Source organism: Oreochromis aureus, linkage group 5 (genome assembly GCF_013358895.1).
Source record: "Oreochromis aureus strain Israel breed Guangdong linkage group 5, ZZ_aureus, whole genome shotgun sequence".
Taxonomy (NCBI): Eukaryota; Metazoa; Chordata; class Actinopteri; order Cichliformes; family Cichlidae; genus Oreochromis; species Oreochromis aureus.
In genome coordinates this window covers 1,319,760-1,346,845 of record NC_052946.1, presented here as the reverse complement: position 1 = coordinate 1,346,845, position 27,086 = coordinate 1,319,760, and the positions used below count along the sequence as shown (strand labels likewise).

The window sequence follows — 27,086 nt, the reverse complement described above, 5'->3', positions numbered from 1 at the left end:
AGTGCGTGTTATCGAGAGGAGAAATATTTTACTGCTATTATTGGCTGCTATTTTTATAATCATCATTACCATTTCATTATTAATGGTGATGTTGCATTCAGATGCATTCAGATGTTCAAATATATGGTTATAGTCTTTATTACAGGTTCAGTTATAACCACTTCAAACTGTGGAGTAGAATCTATAATTTAAAGGTTTTTGAATGTTTTTATATTCTTACACTGAAGTCTTCAGTGAGTGAGAAAACTGAGCTGCAGCGACAGGAAGTACATGTTTTTGAAGTTACATGCTTTTGCAGAAGTGAAACTGAAAGCAGAGTGAGTGCAAGCCAAAGAGTAGGGTGTTTATTATGCATTTATTGCGGATTAAGCCTTAAGTAGTTGTGTTAGATTGAAACAGTTGTTTTATATATTTTACATAAGTCAAGATCATTACACACAGGATGGCCTTAGCCTGGTTGCTTGAGTTGAGGTCAACTAAGGTGCAGAGAGCATCTGCGCACAGACAGACGAGACATACACACACATACAGACACAAATAGTGAGAGAGGTCACGACACGTACGCAGTACACAGCACGCACGCGCCCCCGCACGTGCACGCACACACAAATTAGATAGACTCATTTAGTAGGTAAGAGTGAATGATGTTTTGCTTATGGCTGCAAAGTCGAGGTGTACGTGTTAGTCTGTTCCAGGAAGTACACCAGATGTCCCAGAGATGAGCGACAGCGAGGATGGAGACAGGAAGCATCTGCCTTCGAGGCGAAGATGATGTTCTGTTTTAAACTAGGTTAAAAGTCATTGTGGTTTTGGGTTGACGTAAGCTGTACTTTGTCTGCTTTGCAAAAGAGGGGGGGCTTTGTTGTCCTACCCCTATAAAACCTTTGTCTAATTATTGTAAGTTTAGTTTGACGCTGAAATCTGCACAGCGTTCGGACTCACACATGTGTTCATTAAAATCCCGTCTAATTGCACCCGCCTGGATCTGTGCTTATTTTTGAATTCCTCCTCAATATCTGAACCTTAACAGTGTTTTGTTTGGGTTTCCATCAGCGTGGAATTACCAAAACTAGTGAGGGCATAGCGTAACATATGAAAAAGGAAAAGACCGCCGTGTAATCCCTTTATTTCAACAAAGTAACTGTATTCTGAATACCACCTTTTTAAACAGTAACTGTAACGGAATACAGTTTTATATTTTGTATTTTAAATACATAACGCCGGTACATGTATTCCGTTACTCCCCAACACTGCTTGTGTTTTATTTCATCATGTTTCCCCAGCTCAGTCTGTGCTCTCCCTCGTGCTCCTCTGTGTTCTTCCTGTTTTACTTTGATAGTCTCCCGTCAGTGTACGTCATGTTGTGTTTGCTCCTGCCCTGTCTCGTTATGATTATTTGTGTCAGCTGTGTTCCCAGTGTGCTCCCAAGTTCCTTGTTATTTTTCCTCTGTTTTTATGTCCGCATCTCCCTCAGTTCCGTGTTGTGTCCTCCCTCATGCTGTGTGTGTTTCACTGTGTGCTTCTCCACGAGTTTAGTTTATATTATCCCAGTGTAGCATTGTATCATTTTTCCCTTGAGTCAGCAATAAAGCTGCTGTTTGAGTTTGCTTTACCTCTGTGAAGTCTGCTTTTGGGTCCGATCTCCTGCCTGCCACACAGCGACTCATGACAACAAATTGTTTTTCTAACCATAGTTTTGAACTTCTTCTCCTTTTATTATACAGGAAGAGGTAAAAGATGTTACGAATTTAAAATGTGTGCAGCTTTAAATAAACAGACTATTGCTAGAAATTTAAGGAAGTTAAAACTGTACTTTGATTTGGCAATAAGGGTCTTGATTCGCTCTAGTTTCTTCTGCTTCTCCTTCTGCTCCTCTGGGCTCAAGGGAGCGTCATTCTCCACATCCAGGTAGTGCTCAGGAATCAGAACCTTGTCAGGAGCCATCTTTTATAACAAGAAAGAAAGAATCTCTGTTATCTTTGTCTTTTATGATTTTGGACACAAAGGTAAGCTATTCAGTTCAGTTCAGTTCATTTTTATTTCAAACATATACATTCACCAACATAACAGACCTCTCTGCATCGAATCATATCTGTTATTAATCTCTGTCTCTCTTCCACAGCATGTCTTTATCCTGTTTTCCTTCTTTCACCCCAAACGGTCGCAGCAGATGGCCCCGCCCCTCCCTGAGCCTGGTTCTGCCGGAGGTTTCTTCCTGTTAAAAGGGAGTTTTTCCTTCCCACTGTCGCCAAAGTGCTTGCTCATAGGGGGTCATATGATTGTTGGGTTTTTCTCTGTATTTATTATTGTGCTATCTACTGTACAATATAAAGCGCCTTGAGGCGACTTTTGTTGTGATTTGGCGCTATATAAATAAAAATGAATTGAATTGAATTGAAATTGAATTTCATAAAATCTTTCCATGCAGTTGTTTGAAAAGGAGTAAGCAGAAGTATATACTTATTTAGCCCTACCCCCTCAGGTTTACATCCTCATCATCTAAATTTGAACAACAAAAATGTTTACAATGCCTTCAACTTAGAACATAACATCACAAAAAATATTTTCTCATATTCAACTAAAACTATATTTAGATTTGCTAATTTGCAGAAGAAAATAAACATCACTTTGACGGCTGTCTTGGATTAATTGCATTTTCTTCATTCTTATACTTATTTGAAATTTCTTTTTTGAGTTTTATTTTAAACTGGTTTATATCACTGCTGACCTTTATTTCTCATTCCAGAATTTAACTCTCGCTATTGAAATCCTTTTCAATGTTGTTCTTACTCTTTGTAATTTTAAATTCCACTTCCCTCTAAAATTATACCTCCCTTCTCTTTCTAAGAACCATTTACTTATTTCGATTGGGAGCATCCCTTTCCTTGCCTAATATATTATTTGCATTTTTTTAAACTTCACCAGATCCTGGAATTTTATAGCTTGCGTCTTAATAAAGAGTGCGTTTGTGTGAGCCCTATACCCCTCCTGATTTATTAGTCTAATAGCCCTTTTCTGCATTATGATTATAGTCTGAATATTAGGTAAGCTATATTCAGACTATAGGTAAGCTATTATGACTCTATTGTGAACATATCTGCTTTAAAATAGCCACAAAGTTAATAACAGATTCAACTTATTTCACCTCTTTGCTGATGTTGTAATGTTCTGGTTCAATCTGTAAACGTCTCAGACGAGCAATTTCTTCCTGTGGTGACTCTTGCCCCTGTCCTCGAACTGCCTTCTCTAAATCTTTGATGTCAATCTCATGAGGTGTGAGCCGCCTACGAACCTGTCAATACAAAGACAAACTAGATAGGACAAACAGGCAGATACAGATACAATCAAATCATCAGCTAGCTAAAAAGCGTATACCCTAGTCATACAACTTTGGCCTATATCAATCACTGGTTTTACATTTGTAAATATTGGTAATGTTTTTCAGTGGATTATCTTACCCACCTGGAAGTACCAGAAATGCAAACAGGTGGACAATATGCATGGTACATGGATTGTTTTTTACTTTCCTACTATATCTGAGCACTCAAAGCACTTTACAGAGCTCTCCTCATTCACACAAGCACTTTTTCTATGCAAGTGCTTTCTATCTAGCATTCACATACATTCATACTCCAATGGATGCACTGGAGAGCGACTTGGGGTTAGTATCTTGGGAAATTTGGCATACAGACTGGAGCAGGCAGGAATCGACCAACCAACCTTCTAATTAGCAGATGACCTTATCTACCTTCTGAGCTACAGCCACCCCAACGTGATCAGTGTAAAGTGATCTCTATCATTCTGTCAGTTTTACACATGAACTTACGATGTTGGAGAATCACACTCACACAACAGGAGAAGGTCCATTTCAGATAAGTTGTAACTACGTGGTGTTTACATGGGTTAAGTCTAGCTATTGTACCCAAGTGAATTTACTAGACCACAACTTTCTCAGATGGGCTCAAATGGAAATTACAAAGCTTTGTACTGGAGTAGGCAGGTATGATAGCAACAATTTGGGAAATTTGGGAAATGTGCGATATTGAGAAAAATTTCAAGCTGCAGTACATTTTTGAAAGTTCTTTATAACTCTGTGACTATCATCTAAAAAATAAACACCTAGGAGGATAAATACATGATTCAGTTTTACTTTACTAGCTCACTGTGACAATACTACAATTAAATACATGACAAGGATCACCATTAGCTTCCTCATACCACTTTGTAATTGGCTGGAGACTGGCCTCCTGACAGGTTTAAGCTTCTCCTTTTGTCCCTCATAGAGCTGCTCTGGTTGCGACGAAGTCGCTCATTCTGCTCCTCCACACTCATCTTCATCTTAATTTCTGCAGGAAATGCAGCACTTTTTGGGCGCTCCTGTGACATAGAAAAGGCTTATTTTTAGAGATAATTTCTCTGATATAAAAACATTTAAAAAATGGATTAGAAATAAATTAATGCTGTCAGCGTTAATCTCGTTAAAATGACATTAACGCAGTAACCGCATTAACACGGCAAATCTCCGTTATGGCGGAGATTTGCGGTTATGGCGGTAATGTCATTTTAACAAGATTAATGCTGACAGCACTAAAATAAATATCAACCTTGTAACAGTCGCAGTGGTGTGGTTTCTCTTTAAGACAATGTAAGGGTTAGTGATGTCATAAGTATGCGCTACTGCCCACTGTGGAGTATGAGAGCAACTTCCTTGTAAGTGAGTGTATGGGCACAGACCTCTAACTTTTTGCAATGGGTTGCAGGAACACTGTGCTTCATGTATGATAATCAGCAGCTGTTCAACAGGGCTTTATAAGGTTGAGTGTGCATTAAAAGACAAGCACTGTGGAATTCCCAGTACCAGTGTGGTCGTGAGTTTTTCTGACTGTCCTGCTAAGTGTTTCCACCGCTCCTCTCAACCACTGAGTACAACCCACGTTACAACCTCTTGTGTGCATTCATGTCTGATGTTGTGAATATGACCCATTTCACATGTTTCTCAGTTACACTAACCTGTTCATTGTTTATTATTGTTTGTTGTTTATTAAGGCTTTTGTTTTTTCTCTCCTAACCAGAGTGGGTTGACATACCCTGGAGACTCCATTAAGCACTCTGCTGTTACGGCGATGAACTTCAGTAAAGTTCCTCTGTGATTCATCAGTGGGGGATTTGGTTCTAGGAGGAACAATGCCAACTGGCATGTGAAAAAATAAATACATTTATAAGTACAGGCCAAAAAAACATGTTTGTATTCTCAAACATAGCACTATGAGTCAGTCTTTAAAGTGTCACTTGATTAAATCATGCAATCAGACGTCAAAAGACAGAATACTGAATTTTTATCTCTAACTTGCTATTGTAAGCACCTTAAAGAATGTATCTCTGGGTTCTGCATAGCCAAGTTATTGTTGTCATTGTTATGGCCATTTTTAAATAGGATCTTGATATTAAACTGTTGTACCTTTATTCACGGTGGACTGCCTGTCCTGGGCCTGCTCCTGAACATCGCTGACATTGTTCGATTCTCCAAACTTGGGCTGCAATGCAGAGATATTTTCATTTTGTCAGCACTGAACCTGAAGGCAATGAAAGATTCTAATACTGTTCAAAAACCTTTGGTTTAACAAGAATGCATTAGATAATGCCGTTTTGTATATGGTGATGGAAGAAACAGCTGGTACACCTGAAAAATCCCCAATGATGCAATCACACTATGGTTGAAAAAGTCTTTTTTATTTTAAAGGAATTGCAGTAACCCATTGTTTAACACTGCTATACCTTTACTGTGCAGCTGACCAGCTGCCAACTGAAGTGACAGTGCTGATCAAAATGTCCTCTTCAAGTACAAATGACTTTTACAAATGTGATGCACCAAGGTTGGTTCACGTTTTATTTCTTTCTCTAATGAAAGAGAATATACCAGCAGAAATACCCAATTACCTTTCTGAAGTCAGAATCTTCACCACCAAGGTAATCAACATCGATGCCGAAGCTGTGTGGCCAGGTTGTGCTGTCAAAAGGCAGGGTAGGGATGGAGGGAGGAAAGGTATAGGAGGGATCCAATGGGTAATAGGATTTGGGGAGGGGAGGCCTAGGGGGAACAGTTTCCTAGATCACCATAAGGGCAGTAGGGAGTGAAGAAGGAAGTTAACATAGGATAGGAGGAAGAGAGAGTGCTGCATATGAGGATAAGTGACAATAAGCCAGGCAAATTGCAAAGCAGAAAAGTATTAATTGAGTTTCAGTCTAGTTAGTTAAAGAGTTGGATGAAAATCCCCAGCTGGTTGCTGAAACACTGGTAACACCTTATAATAGTTAAAGATGGTCTTAAGTGTTGACCATAAACCTAACACTGGCCAGTCAAGTAAGAGCCATATACCTGTCAAATTTAAACTAAAACATGGGCTGCACAGCAATTGTGAAACTTGAAACAGGCTTGATTGTTTACAAGAATATTAAGGGTATAAAGTGCAAAACTACATTATAACCTAAACCATACTTCAAGTAGACCAGTGTGATAAAAAGCACTGATCATGCACTCTTCCCTTCTTATCGTAACATCTTTTATCTTAGACTTGTCACCTCTTTGTATTTCTATTTGTATTCTATCCCCCCACCTCCTCCTTTTTGGTTGGTGTTTTATTTTTGTTTATTTCTCTTGCCTGTCTTGCCGTATACATTATCATATTAAACCACATACAATGTAATAGCTGAAATAACACATTAAAATGAATAAATAAATAGATTAAAGATTCACATGAAGAGGATGCACCTATAGACACTCAATATAGCTGTTCTTGCAATAGTAAAATGTGTTTGGCACCACAATGCATTCAGATCACAATTCAGACAGGACAGGATTTTTTTTAAAGACTTTTTACCTCTTTTTCTTATTTACTTCTTCTTTAGTTGTTCAGAACTTTAGTTATTCAGTTGAAGTTGATGTTGATACTAAAATAATTTGGAAATAATTTGAAATTCATCTAAAATAATTTGGTATTAACTTTGTTCTTTATTTTATTGACAGGTAAACTGAAATTCAAGCCTGAATATTTGTCATTGTCCTTGATCCAGTGTTTTTATGCACACACACACACACATACATATATAAAACAAGGTGCACGTCATGTGTTGAGAAACCAGGACACCTCAAGAAGTGGGCTACTGAAACATGATGGCATAAGTGGGAAAGAGAAGAAAATAGGGCGCTGTTGATATCGAAACAACTAGTAGCTCAGTGTTCCAACATCCAGAAGAAGAACCTGCTCTCACAGCTAGAGATTGACAAGGTACAAAACAAATGTTATGGCAAGGGAGACCCTGGAATGAACCAGCTGTTCTCCGCAGAACCATCCAAAGTGTACTCTCAGTGGCAGGGGAACAGTATGAGAACAATATGAGAACAGCACCAACAAAGCTGGAGACTGGGAAATACTGGAAGAACATATGTGAGAAGGATGCAACCCATTACAGCAATGCTCAGTGGCTAGTGGATCTAAGAGCAGACCACAGCAACCTCCATGAACAGGGTCCAGTAACCATCACAGTGGCAGACATGCAAGAAAGGGTCTCCAGTATGAAGAGTTGGACAGCACCAGGCCCCGACATGGTTCACGCCTACTGGCTAAAGAAGCTGACTGCACTCCATAAGCGCCTGGCAGCACAAATGAACCAGCTGCTAGTCGGTGAGAGACACCCAGAGTGGCTAACTGAAGGCCAGACAGTCCTGATCCCCAAGGACCCCCGGAAGGGATTGGTCTCATCTGGCCAATACCCTGCCTCGGTATCATCTGTCAGTCATCATATCGGCCAAGATGAACAGGCATATGGCTTAATACATGAGCGGGGCACAGAAAGGGATTGGCAAGAATACCAGAGGCGCAAAACACCAGCTACTGGGAGACAGACCAGTCACCCCAGACTGCAAGATGAGGCTGACTAACCTGTGCACTACCTGGATTGATTACAAGACGGCCTATGACTTAATGCCCCACAACTGGATCCTGGAATGGCTAGACCTATACAAGATCAACAGGACCCTAAGAGCCTTCATCAGGAACTCAATGGGGATGTGGCGTACAACACTAGAGGTCAACTTCAAGCCCATAGCACAAGTCACCATCAAGTGCGGGATCTACCAAGGAGATGCTCTGTCCCCACTGCTGTTCTGCATAGGCCTGAACCCTCTCAGTGAAATCATTGACAAGAGTGGCTACGGATACCGACTACGGAATGGAGCAGTTGTTAGCCACCTTCTCTACATGGATGACATCAAGCTGTATGCCAATTCACTGATCAACACCACCAGGATATACAGCAATGACATCGGAATGTTGTTCAGATATGAGAACCTGGTACCTGGGAATCCCACAGGCAAATGGGAACAACGAAGAGCCCGTTAGGAAAGCTGCAACCACCACAAGTACCTGCAGAAGGTCAGGCAAGTCCTGAAGAGTCAGCTGAACGGTAAGAACAAGATCCTGAAATCAAGATGAGGAAGCTCCTGACCATGCTTGGAGGGTTTCACTCCAAGTCCAGCACCCTGAGGCTGTATGCTAAGTTGAAGGAAGGAGGTCATTGACTGGTGAGTGTCAGTACCACAGTCCAAGATGAGACAACAAAAAATCCTTGAGTACATCAGAAAGACAGCCACAACCAACCGCATGCTCAGTGAATACCTCAGGTAGCAGAAACCCAAGAAAGAAGAGGAAGAGGAGGAACCATCATGGTTCACAATATGTACCACCGACATACAGAGGAAGTGGCTGACATCCTACCAGTGGCTGGACAAAGCTGGACATTTAGACTGGTTGGGCAAACTCACATGCATCCTTGAATGTCCTCCAGTGGATAAAGAGGAGTTCTAAGACAAGGAAGAAAACTGCTTTGTTCCTCCTGAATCTAAGGTTCAATTAACAGATGGACTCCCCTCTCCAGTCCTGGCATAGACTTTCCCACTCTGATCCCCCTACAATTGGAGCATAATCTCTAGTCCTCTTTCTTAAATATGGGAACCACCACCCCAGTATCCCATTTTAAAGGCACCACTCCAGACCTCCACACAACGTTGCAAAAAACATGGCAGCCAGGACAACCATAGCATGATGATACTATGCTATGAACAGCTCCTAAATAAATGATCTGTTCTTAAATTTAGAAATGGTGAAGCCATTATTTAGAAATTATGAAAACACCTTTTATCAAACAGGTTGTATATTAGGTTATTAATTAAGAATAAAAATTTCATACCTGTTTTTTTAAGTGCACACTGATATGTAATGATGTGGGAAATAATGCCTTATAAATGATAAAATAACTATGTATGAATTACAAAATAGCTAGCCTAGTATTTCAGACATTTGTGAATTAGGGGTTAAATTGTAAAACAATTGAAGGAATCAGTAAGACTAGAATAATGCTATTCCATTTCAATTTTTGACATCTTTGTTGAAAATGATGAGAGTATTTGAATGCTTATTATTTCAGTTAGGATTACATATTTTTTTTAAAAAAATAGGTAATGAACTATTTACTTAAACACTTACTGAATGAGCTAGATGTTAGGAAACCCAACTGGATCATTGTTAGTTTACCCATGATTACTGGGGTAAGTAGCTGGCCTAGTAGGGCCACATGACAAAATGACTGAGTAGTTAATTGTTGATTATTTTAATTAGTAAGCAGAATTAATATTAAGGGTTAAAAATGTATGAAGAAATCGATAGTAAAACATCAGCCCTAGAAGAGCCCTTAAGAAGGAACATTTGAGATGCAGATAGAGAGTAACACATTTTGGAGAAAAAATTTCCATGGCAGTTATGGTACACTGCTGGAAAGTGATCTGGGTTGAAATGTGGATCGACATGTTTTCTGAGGACAAGCTTGGCTTCATTTCTGCAACCTTCTAAGGTTAACTAATTAATCTCTCGAGTATCAGAATGGGTATGGATTGCGTCTGAGTGCTGATTGGTATATTCAGAATATTGGCATTGTACACCAAGAAAACTGGTGTGTTCTCTGGCCTTTCCTGGGTTTATAGCTTAGTTAGTCCTTTTTGATCTATTTCCTCCTCTACAGGGTTTAGCGTCCTTAAGGACTCCCTGAGGTTCTAGAAAGCTAGAGTAATCTTTGAAAAAGTATGCTCACAGTTTTCACAACCATAATAATTTATATGTTCTGTATACGACGCCGGGTCAGCTTCCATATAACTTTGGGGTCCATAGTTTGGCATTTTGTCAGGTTTGAAATTAGGCACAAGGCATGGCTTGGGACGTTTAGAACTTCCTCTTCTATGTAATTTAGGATTAAGTGCTTACCTCAAGACCCAACTCCTTGGTTGGAGAAGCCTGGCAAACAGGCACTGGGGAGTAAGGGCTCAGCGGGCTGGTAAGGCTTACTGAGCTCAGGGGGCTTGCTGGACTATTGGTGGTAAAGGAGCCTGATGCACCACTGTCAACTGAAAAGAGAAAAAAACTTTAAAGTATCAGGAAAAGAGCCGTTAGATAGAAGGTAGAAACACAGGCCATTATGTTCAAAATTAGTTTATTTTATTTTACCTCTACCCTTGGCTGTGTTAATGCCTCTGGATAAGCTGTTCTTTTGCAGACCTTCTAATACATCCTGGACTCTCCAAAACTCTTTTTGGATGTGCCTCCGAACCAATTCACTCTAAAAAAAAAATAAAAAAAAATTACAAGGAAAAATAGCAGAAATTAGACCCTAATACTAATAACAGTGAGGTAGACTTGTAGTCAAGACCGCCTATACCAAGACCAAGACAAAGTCGAGACAAGACCAAGACCGAGATAAAAAAAGTCTTTAAACTGCAGCCAGATGCTGCTTCGTTTACGGGTGTCAGGCATATACTAATGTGTTTTTGCGATGCACTCACTGTCTACTGTCTCACTCACTTACTGAGAGGACAGACGCACGCTCCACTTGACTGTCCCGTCTCTCACCCTCTCTGTTTTTCACATAATGATATTATCCTATATCCCCGCATGTGATTGGCCACAATATGGAGGGATCGGAGCATAGCTGAGCCACTGTGTGAGAGCTGAGCAGCAAAAGGAAATTAAGTGAGGAGCCGGCTCTCGCTCAATGGGAGTCGACTCTTCTGATTCACTACAAAGCACTCTCTAAGCACGGCTCTTAGAGCTGATGCTTTTGCGCATGACACATTATCAAACGTTACATTGTGTGTCATGGATACTGTTGACTCCAAATCTCCCGACCACTATGTTGATCTGAGACAGCAAGACCGAGACCAAAGTCCGTCGAGACCACGAGAAGACCAAGACCACGTAAAAGACTGGTCTTGAGACTCCACAGTGAGGTCCATTTATCAATTTCAGTTATGTGGAAAAAATAACTACATGTCATCAAAATTGCTGGCATTTTTTTTTTTGTTTCATTTTAACAAAAAAAGAGGAAAAAACAAAAAAATCTTTTATTATGGAATCATTAAAGGGTTGGATATATGTAAAATATATGATGGCAGACCTCCAATAAGATAGTTCATTCTCAGTACTTACTTTGCAGCCACTAGTATTTGGAATATACTCATTTTGTTTTCTTTGTTCTTTCTAAATGTAGTTTAAAAAGTTTGCAGTCCAGTAAAAATTAGATAACATGACATATTTTTACTTTGATTACACAAAGATTACGTAGAAGTAATGGATAACAGGTTTTTGTACTTGTCTCTATATATCTTGTGTTTTGTGTTTAGTGTTGCCCTGTTTAGTTTTGATATTTCTTCTCAGTCTCCCCATGACTTTGTGTGTTTTTCAGTTAAGCCAGAAATAAATGGCTCGCTTTTTGTTTGTTCCATTTATCTGCCTTTGGGTCCACACACTCCACTCCACGCCATCTGCCACAGCAGACATGAAACATCCCTATGGCATACAACTCTGGATACTGTGGCTTTTCTGAAAAAAGACTCAAATCAGGCTTGACTCCCTAATATAACTCTCAAAGGCACACCTTAAAGCAGATAACCTATGAGCTGGAGAGGAATGGCATCTCACTAGTTTGGAAGATCATCATTTAGGCTGGAAAGAGTTTGCTCCTCCGTAAAGCTCACTATGTCACTGGCTTAAGAAAATAAGAACAAGGCTTCTTTTCAGAGTCATAGCTCTGTTAAGCCAAGCATTCCTTTAACCTTAACCAGTAACAACTTTATGAATTTCATTACACAGATTTTTAACCGTTAGACAATTAGTTATTCATAACATCTGACTGCTCAAAGAAATGCTACCACAAATTAATGCTTTAATCTTATAAACGCGATCAGTCAATCTCTATTACTGGGCTCCATACCACAGGCCTTTAAGGTGGCAGTGATTAAACTATTACTTAAAAAGCCATCAAAAGCCATTTACTCAACTGTCTTAGCTAATTACAGGACATTCTCCAACCATCCTTTTATCTGAAAAATTCTTGAAATAGCAGTTATAAAACAGCTAACTGATAATCTGCAGAGGAACTATTTATTTGATCTTCTTATGGCCTCTGACAGTGGCCTTACCCCTGTGCATGTTTTACTTGACGTCAGTGCGGCTTTAGTTGATCATTGCATTTTATTACAGAGCATGTCACAAGTATTAAAAGGTACTGTGCTGCAATGGTGTGAATCATATCTATCTGATATACTCAAATTTGTTCATATTAATGTGGAGTCCTCTTCATACACTCAGGTTCACAGGCCTATGTGCAAGGATATGTTCTATTTAAATTATACATGCTTCCCATCTTATCTTAAAGACCTCATAGTCTCATATCATACCACTTTGTTCTCAGACTGCTGGCTTACTTGTCATGGTACTCCAGTCCTCCTGTGTGTCCACTTTGCCCTAATCTCCTCCTGTGCACATATTGTCTGCCTCTCCCTGTGTTTTAATCAGGTTTGTACAGTTGTTGTTGGGTTGGGACCTTGGTTACACTACAGTGCAACATGTGGCAATTAAAAGCTAATCTTTAACTATTAGCAGTCGCTTATTGACAAAGTAGTCAGCTTTTTACTGGAATCTCCCTCTCTAGTTATGTCCCACCATCTATTTTCTGACCATGACAATAATACCTTCTTCCATCTCATCCTCACTCTGTTGTTGGGACTGCTAATTCAAAATTCAAAATCCTGCTCCTCACATACAAGGTCTTAAATAATCAGGCCCCGTCTTATCTTAATGACCTTGTAGTACCATATCACCCTATTAGAGCACTTCGCTCTCACACTGCAGGCTTACTTGTTGTTCCTAGAGTATTTAAAAGTAGAATGGGAGGCAGAGCCTTCAGTTTTCAGGCCCCTCTTCTGTGGAACCAGCTTCCAGTTTGGATTCAGGAGACAGACACTATCTCTACTTTCAAGATTAGGCTTCAAACTTTCCTTTTTGCTAAAGCATATAGTTAGGGCTGGACCAGGTGACCCTGAATCTTCCATTAGTTATGCTGCAATAGGTGTAGGCTGATGGAGGACTCCCATGATGCACTGGGTGTTTATTCTTCACTCACTATGTGTTAACAGACCTCTGCACTGAATCACACTTATTATTAATCTCTGTCTCTCTTCCACAGCATGTCTTTATCCTGTCTTCCTTCTCTCACCCCAACCGGTCGCAGCAGATGGCCCCGCCCCTCCCTGAGCCTGGTTCTGCCGGAGGTTTCTTCCTGTTAAAAGGGAGTTTTTCCTTCCCACTGTCGCCAAAGTGCTTGCTCATAGGGGGTCATATGATTGTTGGGTTTTTCTCTTTATGTATTATTGTAGAGTTTACCTTACAATATAAAGTGCCTTGAGCCCACTGTTGTTGTGATTTGGCGTTGTATAAATAAAATTGAATGAAACTGAAAATTTAATCATCCATTCTCTGGCACTTCTTGTGATTGCGAGGGGTGGTTACTAGTTGTTGTTGGTACTGTTGACAGTGCAGCAGCAGCCCTGACACCTGACTGTCAGTTAATATGAGAGTTTGCTGTGTCTATTTCTAGTTTCTTTTTCTCTCTTAGCTTTTCACCTCCACCTTTTTGTGTTTGTTCATCTTTATCAATCACTTCTCCCCCACTAAACTCTGTTCCACAAGGTGCACCCAGGAAAAGGAGGGGTCGGTAACATAAAGAGGTTAGATTAGGAAATCAGTGTCAGAAATTACAATGAAGAAATGGGCTGTAAGTGCTTGTAGGACTGTTGAGCAGTGGACTCTGTTTTAAAGTGAGATTTAGGTTTAGGTGCTGTTATTACTGGATTTTAATCAATTGAGAGAGTCAATAAAATGTTGTTTAGTTAAAAATTCGAAACTGGCAGAAAAAGCAGGCTCAGTTTGCTTAATTTAAACATTCCAAAATAATCACAAAATGTGCATATCCTGCATATCTGGCTTTTTTCAATTTAATCCCATTTTTTCCACACAGTGACAAACTTATTGAATTAGCCTCTGGAATTGAATTACTCATATTTAATTCACACATTTAAAATTGCTTTCCAGTGTAACTTTGGGACAAATCAACAGAACCTCATTTGACCTAAGGTTTTAAAGACCTGCACAAAACCAGGTAACCTGTGGTAGCTGGGATAGGCTCCAACAACCCTGACAAGAATAAATGGAAGTGAATGGATGGAAATTAGGTATAATAGCCAGATGCTGTAAAAACATGTGTTTTAATCAGATTTTTAGATTAAGTTATGTCACATCAAAACCTTTGCTGTCTTGTTTTCTTTTTTGTTTTGTTGTCATCATTAAAAATGATTTTAAAAAACAGACAAATAAAGAATAAATGACAGTAGATGGTAGTGGCTGAATAATTATGAATAATCTTACTGTAAAATAACCTAAAAAAAATTAACAATAAGACCTTTTTTTTAAAAAAGGGTTTACAGATATGATGATATTGTGACCTTTTACCTGTCCTCCTGCATTAAGCTGCTCCCACAGGTCTCCATGGATGGCATTGGCCTCATCCTCTAATGCTTCAAACTCCATGCAAGCAGTTGTTAAAGCCTGAGAGACATACAAAAAAAAGAAAAGAAAATAGTATTATTTATACTGTCAGCACTATTCAGGCTGTTTGATTTAGACATATAACAAATAGAAAATTTAATGAACAGATGTGCATTGCACAACCATGTGCAGCTATGCATTTTTTGAAATACAGATAAGTTACTGCACTCACACTGGAGGCCTGGGAGAGCTCCCCTCTGATGTTAATCAGCTGATTCTGCTGGGTTTCCTTTTTGAACTGCAGCTTTTCCATGATTAAAGGCTGGTTATGGTATATCTCCATTTCCTGATGAGTCGCCAACAGTGCTTCCTCTAGGCTGTCCTGGTCACAGCAAGTGTTTTGTTGAAAATTAGTTTTTCTGCTAATTTAGTAAATAGACAACACACTGCAACATCCCTGACGATCTATTTAAGAGAACGTACACATTTCATCTAAATATTCGGGTGTAAGGTTATAATGGTTTCACATAAATAAATGAGTGGAATTATTAGCTACCATACATGCTAACTGACCAGGAAAAGAAACACTACATTGTGCACTAATTTAACGCAACAGTGCAACAAATTACTTTTACTGTTTTACTGAGTCAGAAGATGTTGATTCAACTCTGTGGTCATTAATTCTGCTGTAGTTAGTGGGGTTGTTGTATTGGAACAATTCAGCCTCACCGCAGGGAGTAAAACTACTTGGTTAGGGTTAGAAAAAGATCATGCTTTGGGTTAAAACACAACAGATATCATTTTTTTCAAAGCTTGCCAAAGCGACGCATCCCCTCAGAATCCACATAGGCACGAGACATTCCTCCAGTTGAAATACATTTGTTTCAAAGTCGTGCTAACTGTAATGAAAAAAAGAGGCCCGGGTGGTGAAAAACAAAACAACTTTCAGTGTAAAGAGGTCCTATACAACAACACCACAAAATACAGTGAGAGGAATAGAAATATTTTATTGCTATTATTTGCTGCTATTTTATAATCATCATTACCATTTCATGTGATGTTGCATTCAGATGCATTCAGATGTTCAAATATATTGGTATTATATTAGTCTTTATTACAGGTCCAAAGAAGAACCATTTTAAAGGGTTGAGTTGAATCTATAATTTAAAAGTTATTAATGCTTTTATGATCTCTGTGTAGAGGGCAGAGACAGGAAAATACTCTCTGTGCCAAAATGAGACAGGAAACGAAACGCGTCTGCAGAGCATGTTTTGCAGAAGTGAAACCGAAAGCAGAGTGAGTGCAAGCCAAAGAGTAGGGTGTTTAGTCAGTCATATTTAGCAGATTAAATATATAGTTCCAGTAAGGTTATTATAGGGAGGATGAGCCTCTGTTCTGGTGAAAGGTCAGAAGGGTAACGGGCTGATGTGAGAGCATTTAAGGGCGAGACATATACATACAGACACCAATAGTGAGAGGTCATGACACGTACGCAGTACATAGCATGCACGCGCCCTTGCACGTGTACGCACTCACACACACACCATAACAGATCTATTTTGGTAGGGCAGAAATGCAGAAGTGTGCCGAAGTACTTAGAGGAAGTGCACCCGACGGCGACAGCGAAGAGGGAAGCACCGACCGAAGACAATGTTTTTAGAGCAATGTTAAAGGTCATGGAACATTTTGTGGTTTGGATTGACGTAAGCTGTACTATTGTCTATTTTTGTAAAAGAGGGGGGGCTTTGTTATTGTACCCATATAAAACCTTGTCTCATGATTGTAAGTTCAGTTCAACACTGATTGGGTTGTTGAACTCACACATGTGTTCATTAAAATGCCGTCTAAATTGCACACGCCTGGATCTGTGGTTTTTATGGATTCTTCTCTCAATATTGAACCCTTAACAACAGCTTCAGGTGAAGTCACCACATATTAAGTGTTGACTAAAGGTAAGGTTGTATTAATAGCTAGGTTGTTGTAATGTACTGAGTTAAACTGTTTTCCTCTGATATATAAAGTATTTTCTCTTCAAATATGGTTAGGACAAATTAGGCTTCATGGGTTTCCTTTACCTTCACAGTAGTACATTGCTGTGTTTAGTAGTTATTAAAAAACACCAGTGATTTCATAGTTTTATACTAATGCCCTAAATTTGGCCATCATCACAGGACAAAGCATTTCTTAAGAATTTCACAATAAAATGTCACATTTCCAAGGAAAATCATGTACCTTATTCATTCTCAGTCTGTGGACAACTGCCTCATGATCTTTCAAAATCTGGTTCTGCTCACATAATCGCCCCAAGAGCTTCTGTGTAACAAGGAGCGGTTATTTTGTGAATTTGAGAGACACCAGGAAGGAAATATAAAACAAAGACAGTACAGCAGTGTGTATATGTCAGTAAACAATATACATATACCCCATAGTATATATGTGCACCAAAACATCACATTTGTATGCAATATGTGATTTAAATCTGCTACTTTTAGTCTCAGCCATTAAACTGAGTAGCAACTGATTTCAGACTTTTAATAAATAGGGTTAGTGTAATTACATTTTTTATTGTTTTGTTGACAATGTTCGCCCTCATGCAAAAACCAGGAAAAGTATATTGTAAATATATTATTGTGGACTGTAAGGTTGAGATTAGGTTCTTAGGCTACAGGACATAGAAACATGGGGAAATGAGTGCTCACATACTTTTCCCCATGCACTGTATAAAAAATAAAAAGCACATCATTTGGGTGTGAATGTGAAACTCTCTTACACTGGTTTCGATCTCATTGAGTTTCAGTGTAGGATGCAGTTCTCTGTAGTTTATATCCTGGAAAGGAGGCACCTGTAAAAAATGATTTACCTGTCATTATCAATCAGAGACTGTATACTGTTCCACTGAGAGAAAAACAAAATTAAAATCTATATTCTGGTCTTTATTGAAGTAATGTAAATTGCATCTTTAGATTGAAATAAAATCTCAATGATTTTATTTATTCACAAAATCATTGAGATCAGTGGTTATGTTCTTTCTGAGATCAACAGTTTCTGTACTGTTAAACTTGACTGAATTGAGTTATGTAATGGTTTTCAATCTAGTCAACATGACTGTATTAAAATTACATACCAACAAAATGTGATCACAAGTACAAAAAATGAAAAAAATAAAATCATAAATTTCAATTTGTTTCTATACATTTCTATTCACCCCTTTAAAAGGGTGATAAATAATTAGAAAACAAACAGTAATGTCAAGGTTGAGCTTAAACATAAGCAATTCAGAAGTGTGAAAGAAAAAAGAAAATTAACATGTGACCACATTAACAAAACCAATATTTCAGATTATGGAATCCCCGATAATCACAGCAGAAGGGATAAAAAGAGGAGCGTGAGATGGATTGCTTTCGGATTGACTACATCCTGTTTGTGGTGTGGGGTGGTGACATTAAGACTGGAAGTAACAAATCTGTGTCACAAACAATGTTCTGGCCACACACGAGAGTGTTTGATATATTTTGGGACTGTGACTATAAATAACTAGCAGTTTTCACAAGAGAAGATGTGTCTAATTTTGAAAACAGTGGCTCAAATATGGTGCCAAGTGCAGCATTCAGTTATGTTGAATTCACTCTAGAGATCCTCTTGTCACTATGTTTGCACATTTTCATTTTAATGCCAGTGAATCAGACCTGAATTCAGCTAATTCCTCATGTATATCTTCAATGAAATGTCAGCTGCAGGGGAGGGGTGGAGCGAGGTTCAAGGGGTAGTGCCAGTTAAGGCTGGTCATCACACCAGGCAATAGTTGTGTAATTTTGCCTCCCCTATTTCAGTAGATATTGGGACCCGGAGAGTGATAAGAAGAGAACTAGCAGCACCGACGTGCTAGAAAGAAGTGTGCGCCCAAGCAAACAAGTCCTGTGTGTGTGTGTGGGTGTGTACAATAAAATAAGCCGTCACCATTACTCCTTAGTGCTAGTGGTGCTGAAACCCAGTAGTGTGATGACAAATCGATGACCTACACAACAGTTGGAGGTGGAGCCCAGACAGTGGTGGAACTGCCAGCTATACAAATTCAAGGAGGCGGCAGCGAATTGCCAATGGCTGGACAGGGTTAAAAAATGATTCAAAAAGAATGACTGAAAGAGAATGATTCAAAAACTCGAGAGAACCGGATACGGTTACCAGGGCCCCACCCTGGAGCTAGGGCTGGGGAGGGTGATTGAGGATGGGTGTTTGGTGGCCGGGCCCTGGTGGACTTATCCCCAGTGACTGAAACTAGCAATTGCGACAAATAATGTCACCTCTCTAATGGGGAAGGAGCCAGAGTTAGTGCGTGAGGTTGAAAGGTACCAGCTAGATATAGTTGGGCCAACCTCAGTCCATGGTTTGGGTTCTGGAACCAGTCTCCTGGAGGGGGGCTGGACTCTGTCTCAGTCTGGAGTGGTGGGGGGCTGGCGTGGGTATTCTAGTAATCCCTCAGCTTGCTGCCTGTATGTTGGGGTTTTTCCCAGTGGATGCAAGGGTTTGTTTCCTGCACCTTTGGGTGGGGGACGCGTCCTGACTATCATCTGTGCTTATGCCCCGAACAACAGTTCAGAATACTACTTACTCTACCTAGGGTGCTGCCCCCACGACCCAGCCCAGGATAAGTATAAGAAGATGGATGGATGGATGGATGGAATAATGGCCCAATTGGCCGGGGATTTGGGAGGACATGCACCAGTGACGCTGTAACTTAGGTGGTAAAGCAGGTCACCTACTAATTAATGGTTCAGATACTAACCCCATGTTGCTCTCCGATGCATCCATCGGAGTATAAATGCATGTGAATGTTACATAGAAAGCACTTACATAGAAATAGCATATTAAAAAAAGTGCTTATGTGAAGCAAGTTGTGTAAAGCGCTTTGAGTGCTCAGAGTAGAAAAGCGTTATATAAGAACCAGTCCAGTCCATTTGGTGTGCTCTGATTGTCAGCTGGTGAACCAGCGGGCCATTCCAAAAACACCCAGTAGTGTTAAGGGTGCTCTAATTCAAGCACATTGGCACGGACCAGCATACCATGAGGACTACTGTTCCCTTCACGGTCCACATGTTCTTGAACTCCTCTCTTAGCCTTTTTTTATTTCTCAAGTTTCTCATGCTCCTTCTTCCTAGTGTTTCTATTATTTGGTATAGCTACATCTATCACTGGCGCCATCCTCCTCTGCTTGTCCACCTCTCCTATGTCTGGTTGATTAGCCATCAGCAGTTTATCCATTTGTATCTGGAAGTCCCACAGGATCTTAGGTTAGTCAATCTCAACTACCCTTGGGAGGCAAAGCAAGGGTAGTTTGACCTCTGGACTTCCAGAGGTCAAACTAGCACAGATGTCCCTGTATACTATGCTAGTCACTTGGTTGGGGCATTTCATGTATTCCCTATCTTGCGCCCTGCATTTACTTGCTGGATTGTCTCGGGGGAATGTTCACAAAGCCTGTACCTGGGATCGTGGCTCAAGAGTTGGCAGTTTGTCTTGTAATCGGAAGGTTGCCGGTTCGAGCCCGGCTCCGACAGTCTCGGTCGTTGTGTCCTTGGGCAAGACACTTCAACCGTTGCCTACTGGTGGTGGTCAGAGGGCCCGGTGGCGCCAGTGTCCGGCAGCCTCGCCTCTGTCGGTGCGCCCCAGGGCAGCTGTGGCTACAATGCAGCTGCCATCACCAGTGTGTGAATGAATGGGTGAATGACTGAATGTAGTGTAAAGCGCTTTGGGGTCCTTAGGGACTAAGTAAAGCGCTATACAGATACAGGCCATTTACCATCTCTTGCTTAGGGTGTGTTCCTGTATAGTCTAGTATATGACACAAAAAGGGCAAAAGAAATGACATGGTGGTGTTATAAATACTTTTAGTCCCAACTGAAGCCTGCCTGCCTCCTCCGGGGCTGCTACTTTCCTTACTTCTACTTTGTTGTTGAGGGTGAGTGCTCGAAAAAATTGGGGACCATCCCAATTCGATGGTGTGTGCAAAGTATTTATTGGCAAATACTACTGTATGTGTCCTCCTACCTGTTGATCGAGGTAATCCAGGTTGCGCTGGAGCTGAAAATCTAATATATCCTCCTGAACCAAGCAGCAGCATTGGTGGCAAGCGTGGAAATCAAAAAGACAAATATTGTATAGATAGCAGCTGTTTATCTTATTATTTTGATCTTATCATGTATTGTTTTAATAAATGCCTATGCAATAAAAATAAGACCAAAATGTGCAAGTCATCCTTAATGTTCCCTTTGCATATCATTCCTAGTTTATTTTTCACAGTCACAAATACATAATATTGGGTACCATTAAAATATAATATAATTAATGGTACCCAATCATTGCTTGTTATCAGTAGATACCCAAAGCCAAGGTAACCAAAATGGATCAGACATCTCTACTGGGACATACAGATAATTAATGCCAGACCTCACAGCTGACAGCATTTACAATGCAAAGTTACATATGCTACGGCATGAAGTGAATTAAGAACTATTTACATACTTTTGCAGCACATACCATTTTACTGTGAACAGAAGGGGATACAGGGTAGTTGTGGTGGTATAATCCTTGGCTTAATGACCTCCTATCACCATGGTAGTTATACTAAAGGCAGTAGGGAAGAGAACATAGAAAGAAGAAAGGACAAAATAGAAGCAAGGTGAGTGAGAGTGTCAGAGTGGTGTAAGATGAATATGGTGTCACTATATCAAAACTGGCGAGTCTTGATTTTATCCCTGCTGACTTTCCATATTGATAAAGGTTATTTAAAGACTTATGAAACATTAGTTTCTCAAAGCTACACACAAACACAGACAATCTCATTTTCACCTTTGGGGAGCTGAAAGATCTTCTCAGACTGTAGACTGGTGGATAGATTGCGTCTTCTGTCATCCTCCCTGAAAACCCGTCAAAACAATTGGATGGAGATCGAGCAGGTGAGGCATAGGTGCATGACGCTGGTGAATAGGGCCGCCTTGATGATGAGGATGGTGATCTGGGCACAGACCTGGAGCGTGGCTGAATAAACAGGCTCCTCATGGATGTTTCCATTCCTCCATAGTACTGTGGCCCCCATTGGTCTTGGGGCATCTGTTTCCTGTACAACCGGTGGGGTTCATCCCTCAGAGAGTGTCGCTTTTGCTCAATAGTCCATAGTCTGTCATAGCCCCCCACAGCAGACATAGAGCAGATGCTGTCTGGTCGGACCCCTGGTAGGTACAAAGAGTATTCGTCCACAAAGTTATAGTAGCCAGCTGAGACTTCTTGGTTCACAGAATAGTAAGAGGGTGGCCTGAAAGCACAGGAAAAATTAGAGAATATTTCCAACATGAAAAACTATTTGATCGTGTGAAAGTTTATCTTGATCTTCTTTAAGAAACACAATAGGATAAAGACTAAAATTACATTTTTCCCTTTTCAAAATAGACATTAATTTTATTATATACATTACATTTTCATAAAATAAATCAAATTAAGTTTTTCTAGAAACACAGAAAGGAAACTTACTCATGAAATAGCAGTTAGCTGAGTTGTCACTTACAGTTGTATGATAAATAATACAAAACAGAAAAGATGAAAATAAAAACAGTTGAAAGGTTTTATTTAATTATGGGATCTTTGAAATTAGTGTGATAATACTTTTTTGGGATCAAATAAGAAGTGTGAATAATTTGGTTAGTGCCAAAGGTGTCTGAAAACTATAGAAAATCATTTGTGAACCAACACTCTTTCAAACAGCCTTACAAAACAAGTGGTGCACTGCTTTATTTGTTTTTGAAAGTTTTAAGTTAGTCTATTGTATTAAAATAATCACCAATAATGTATATAATCTTCAATCTTTACATTATTAGTGTGCACATAATTCAATGATCACTGTGCCAGCGTAAAGTCATAGTAAATAACTTATAACATTTGAAGACCTGGAGACACAAAGAGCAGTTATATTTCTTCTCTTCTAAATTGAGCTACCTGTTGATGTCTTCTTGCGAGGCCATGCCCCGCCGCTGGTTGACCCACTGTTGCAGCTGAGCCATTGAGCACTTTCTTTGGGCCAACCTCTCTGGAGCTGTCCTCGGGACAAAACCTCTCCTCAGCACCACATTCTCCTGCTGTTCCCTGGGGTCATATGATAAAACAACACCTGGCTCTTCATGTCCCTTAGCTGGTTGATGTCTACTGTGACTCTTGGATGGAGGGGGTTTACTACTGCTGTTGAGGGGCATGGCACTAGGAGGAGGCGTTGTTCTTCCCCCTTCAGCTTCTACACTTTTTCCTTCCATTCTATCATTTATGTGAGAGCAAAGGTTTGAGCGTGCAGGTGTTCCAGGGCTGTCAACCCCATTGATATTAGAGTGGAGGGCCAGGTTGGTGTCAGTTTCATTCTTTGTTTGTATGTGTGGATTCTGTTGTGTTTGTGAGTAAGGAGGCTTTGTCTCCATGCCGTGGTTGATAAAAACTGTCGTGTCTGGGTGTTTCCTGGGTATTTGGAAGAAAAAGAATGAATGAGAATTAGGACAATACTGGATCCGACACCAAAAGATCAAGCAGAGTACAGCACCAAAGAGTCAAGAGCCATTGATACAGATATTGCCCCACTTCTTTATTTAATAATAGTAGTTTCTGTTGTTGCCAAGTCCTTGGTCTGCTCCAGGGCCTTGTCCTGCTCCAGGGCCTTGTCCTGGTAGGACATGTCTGGAATAATTCACCTAGGAAGCGTCCAAGAGGCACCCTAGTCTGATGCCCAACTACCTTAACTGGCTTGGAAGTAGAAGTAGATGAGCAGCCGCTCTACACTATGTCCCTCTTGAATGACCAAGCTCTTCACGCTATCTCTAAGGGAGAGCCGAGCCACTCTTCCAAAGAAATGTATGCCGCTTGTATCCACAACCTCATTGTTTCATCCACTAACGAGAGCTTGTGACCATAGGTGAGGATAGGAACACAGATTGCCTGGTAAAAATAGATCTCCACTTTTATTCTCATCTTTCTCTTTGCCACACTAGAGCTCATGTATTGCATTATCTCATGTTGACAGATGAAGTGAGGGAGTTTCCATTCTCCACTCAGTTGGGAACAAAACCCTGAGATACTTCAGCTCCACCACTTGGGGGGTATAACTCGTCCCTGATCTGCAGTGGGTGCTCTGCCCTTTCAGACTTCTAAGTGTGAATTATCATACCCACCAGTTCACACTCGGCCACAAAAAGCTCCAGTGCAAGCTGGTGGTCACCACCTGATGAAGCCTGAAGGCCACCACTTAGCTATGTCTCGATATTTTTTCACAGCCAGGCTCCACCATCACCCACTGCTGGCTGACTTCTGGCATGGTAATTGGTATGTCATCCAGATATGGGCCAGGCCTGGCGTAGATGGCACTGTTTATGTGATGGCATGCAACATCTAGGCAGATTGTGGTTTGGTTTATGTGGCCCAGGCTCATAGAAAACAGGTCTGGGCTGGATCCGGCATCAAGCTGGCACTTCTAACTGACTGGTGTCATGGCAGGGTGTATGTCAACCAGATGGCATAGATGGCGCTATTTATGTTCCTATTTTAGTTAGAAGACCCAAATGCCATGTTGCAATACTATACTGCTAGGGTAGCCAACGTTTCAAATGCAGGTTTGACAGGTTTGTGAGTGTACACTTTATCCAAAACCTGATGAAGGGTTTACTCAGGTAAACCACTGGGTGGCTGTAGCTCAGGAGGTAGAGAAGGTCTGATCGGAAGGTTAGTGGTTCGATCTCTGGCGCTTCCAGTCTGCATGTCAAGAGTGTAAATGTGTATGGATGCAGTTAGGAACCATTCAGTTTAGAGAAAGTGTGTGATTGGGTGAATGTGGCATGTTGTATAGACCACTTTAAGTAATCTGGGAGAGTAGAAAAGTTCTATATAAGAATGAGTCCATTCACTGTCTGAACAGAGTTTCGTCATGTTACTTTTGCACTATTACTTCCGGCGCCCCCCGTGTGTGGCAGCCTGTTACAGCAGCTCTGCTCATTCATGGTTTCTTTCTTTATCATCTTTTTTTTCCTCGTAATTTTTATAACTAAAGTTTTAGCAGTTAGACTCTGCAACATGTTCTACCAATTTGTGCTAGTCTTGGTCGTTTTTCTCTGTTTTTTTTCCACTTTTTCAGTCATGTTTGGGGACCCAGTGCAGGGATCCTTTGTTTACAGTAGGGATTAGCTGTTAGCGCTGCGTCCCGCAGCGGTACCGCTGACAGACAGACTCGACATTCCCAGCGAGCTGAGGAAGAAAAGACGGGGGTGTCGTGCTGGGAGGGAGGGCCGTCGCCCGAGAAGGAGATGTTATAGACCATCTCTCCCTTCTGTAATCATTGGAAATGTAAGATCTTTGCCCAATAAGATGGATGAGCTCACGTCACTAACATGGTCACAGAGGGAGTACCGGCAATGAAGCATCATGATGCTAATGGAGTCCTGGCTAACACCGCTAACTCCGGACACAAGCGTGATGCTACCTGGATTCCAGCTGCTGCGGGTGGACAGGACGAGAGAGAGCGGTAAGAGGAAAGGAGGGGGACTGACAGTGTTTTTGACTGACAGATGGTGTAACCCTGGGCACATCACTGTGAAAGAACAACTCTGCAGCAGAGACATTGAGCTGTTAGCCGTTAGCATGCGTCTGTTCTACCTCCCCAGGGAATTCTCGGTTGTTAACAACCATAGAATTAAAGAAACTGTTTTACTGTTACAATATAATCTGCAGCATTAACATTGCATTGATAATATCACATATAGCTTTAAGACGGCATTGAGACATTTAAACACACTGACACCATATTAACCTTTATTACAGGTGCAGTTATAACCATTTTATATTTTATACCTTTATACACACATTGCAGTTCTGTGCTGATAAAAGAGTTGAAGCTCGCCCAGGTAATTAAAGGTCAAAAGCTTCATTCGGCGTGAGGTCCGGATGATACATTGGATAAGTGGGTTAGAGCTGAGGAAAGATCACACACATGCTTACAAGACACATATATACTACATATAACCTAGAAACAGACCTGAGCAGAGGCCTGAGTGTATTCAGCAACATGTTGCACTAGAGTTTGCTTGACAACAAGTGACAGAAGGAGAGGACCAGTCCATGGGGACCTCAAAGGCCTGAGACCGTCGCTTTAGTTGGAAGAAGATCCCAGAAAGGGGAACTCCTGTGTCTACATGTATCTCTTAAAATTGATCATTGTCTGTAAAATGAGGCAAATAATGTTCTTAAGATGCAAATTATGTGCTTGTAAACGCAAGAGGGGGCGTTATAATACTCTGATGTTATAAAAGCAATCTGAAGTGTATTTTGGGCGGAGATCCATGCTGATTGTGTGCAGTAATTATCTCCCGCGCGTGTGTTCAAATAAAATCATTGTTTTGACCCAACCCTTCTGGACTATCATTGTTTTGTACTCTTCCTCAATATTTGAATCCTCAACAGTATGTCCCCCCTTCAGCTAACACGGATGCAGCCTGTGACTCTCTCCACTGGGTGGTCAGCAGACTGCAAACGCAATCTCTGACACCTCAGCCACTTCACACCTCCTCTATTCACCCTGCTCACTACTCCCCACCCCCAACAACAGCATCCTATACACACTCAACACAAGGCTCCAGCCTGTCTCTCTCAACCACCCAGGTTAGGAGGGAACTGAGGAAGATTAAAGCCAAGAAGGCAGCGGGTCCAGTCCCACAGCTCTGGAAAACCTCAACAGCTACAGACCGGTGACTCTGACATTCCACCTGATGAAGACCCTGGAGCGGCTGGTCCTGGCTCAGCTTCGGCGCCTGGTGCTCTCATCACTGGACCCACTTCAGTTTGCCTACCAGCCTGGCACTGGAGCGGATGATGCTGTCATTCACCTCCTTCATCGTTCCCTCGCTCACCTGGAGACCGCTGGGAGCACTGTGAGAATCATGTTCTTTGATTTCTCCAGTCCCTTTAACACCATTCTGCCCACAGTCCTGAAGGACAAGATGGAGAACTCAGCAGTGGACCATCACCTCACTACATGGATACTGGACTACCTCACCGACCGACCACAGTATGTGAGAGCTCAGGGCTGTGTGTCGGACAGGGTCGTCTGCAATACGGGGGCCCCACAGGGAACGGTTCTGGCTC

At 40.9% G+C, this 27,086-nt stretch overlaps 1 protein-coding gene across 1 annotated transcript in view; it reads right to left on the bottom strand.

Moving 5' to 3' along the window:
• plekha6 (pleckstrin homology domain containing, family A member 6) overlaps nucleotides 1-27,086 on the bottom strand; it is a 54,503-nt gene that overhangs the window by 5,781 nt on the left and 21,636 nt on the right. The window contains exons 5-20 of the mRNA XM_039612194.1: nucleotides 22,914-23,420; nucleotides 21,774-22,236; nucleotides 21,462-21,548; nucleotides 20,973-21,026; nucleotides 17,698-17,769; nucleotides 17,160-17,240; nucleotides 15,160-15,309; nucleotides 14,892-14,987; nucleotides 10,554-10,665; nucleotides 10,314-10,453; nucleotides 5,938-6,105; nucleotides 5,459-5,534; nucleotides 5,088-5,191; nucleotides 4,219-4,377; nucleotides 3,146-3,292; nucleotides 1,814-1,944 (exon numbers count right to left, since the gene is read on the bottom strand). Coding sequence (XP_039468128.1) covers nucleotides 1,814-1,944; nucleotides 3,146-3,292; nucleotides 4,219-4,377; nucleotides 5,088-5,191; nucleotides 5,459-5,534; nucleotides 5,938-6,105; nucleotides 10,314-10,453; nucleotides 10,554-10,665; nucleotides 14,892-14,987; nucleotides 15,160-15,309; nucleotides 17,160-17,240; nucleotides 17,698-17,769; nucleotides 20,973-21,026; nucleotides 21,462-21,548; nucleotides 21,774-22,236; nucleotides 22,914-23,420 — 2,547 coding nt within the window. The remainder of the gene's footprint in view (nucleotides 1-1,813; nucleotides 1,945-3,145; nucleotides 3,293-4,218; nucleotides 4,378-5,087; nucleotides 5,192-5,458; nucleotides 5,535-5,937; nucleotides 6,106-10,313; nucleotides 10,454-10,553; nucleotides 10,666-14,891; nucleotides 14,988-15,159; nucleotides 15,310-17,159; nucleotides 17,241-17,697; nucleotides 17,770-20,972; nucleotides 21,027-21,461; nucleotides 21,549-21,773; nucleotides 22,237-22,913; nucleotides 23,421-27,086) is intronic.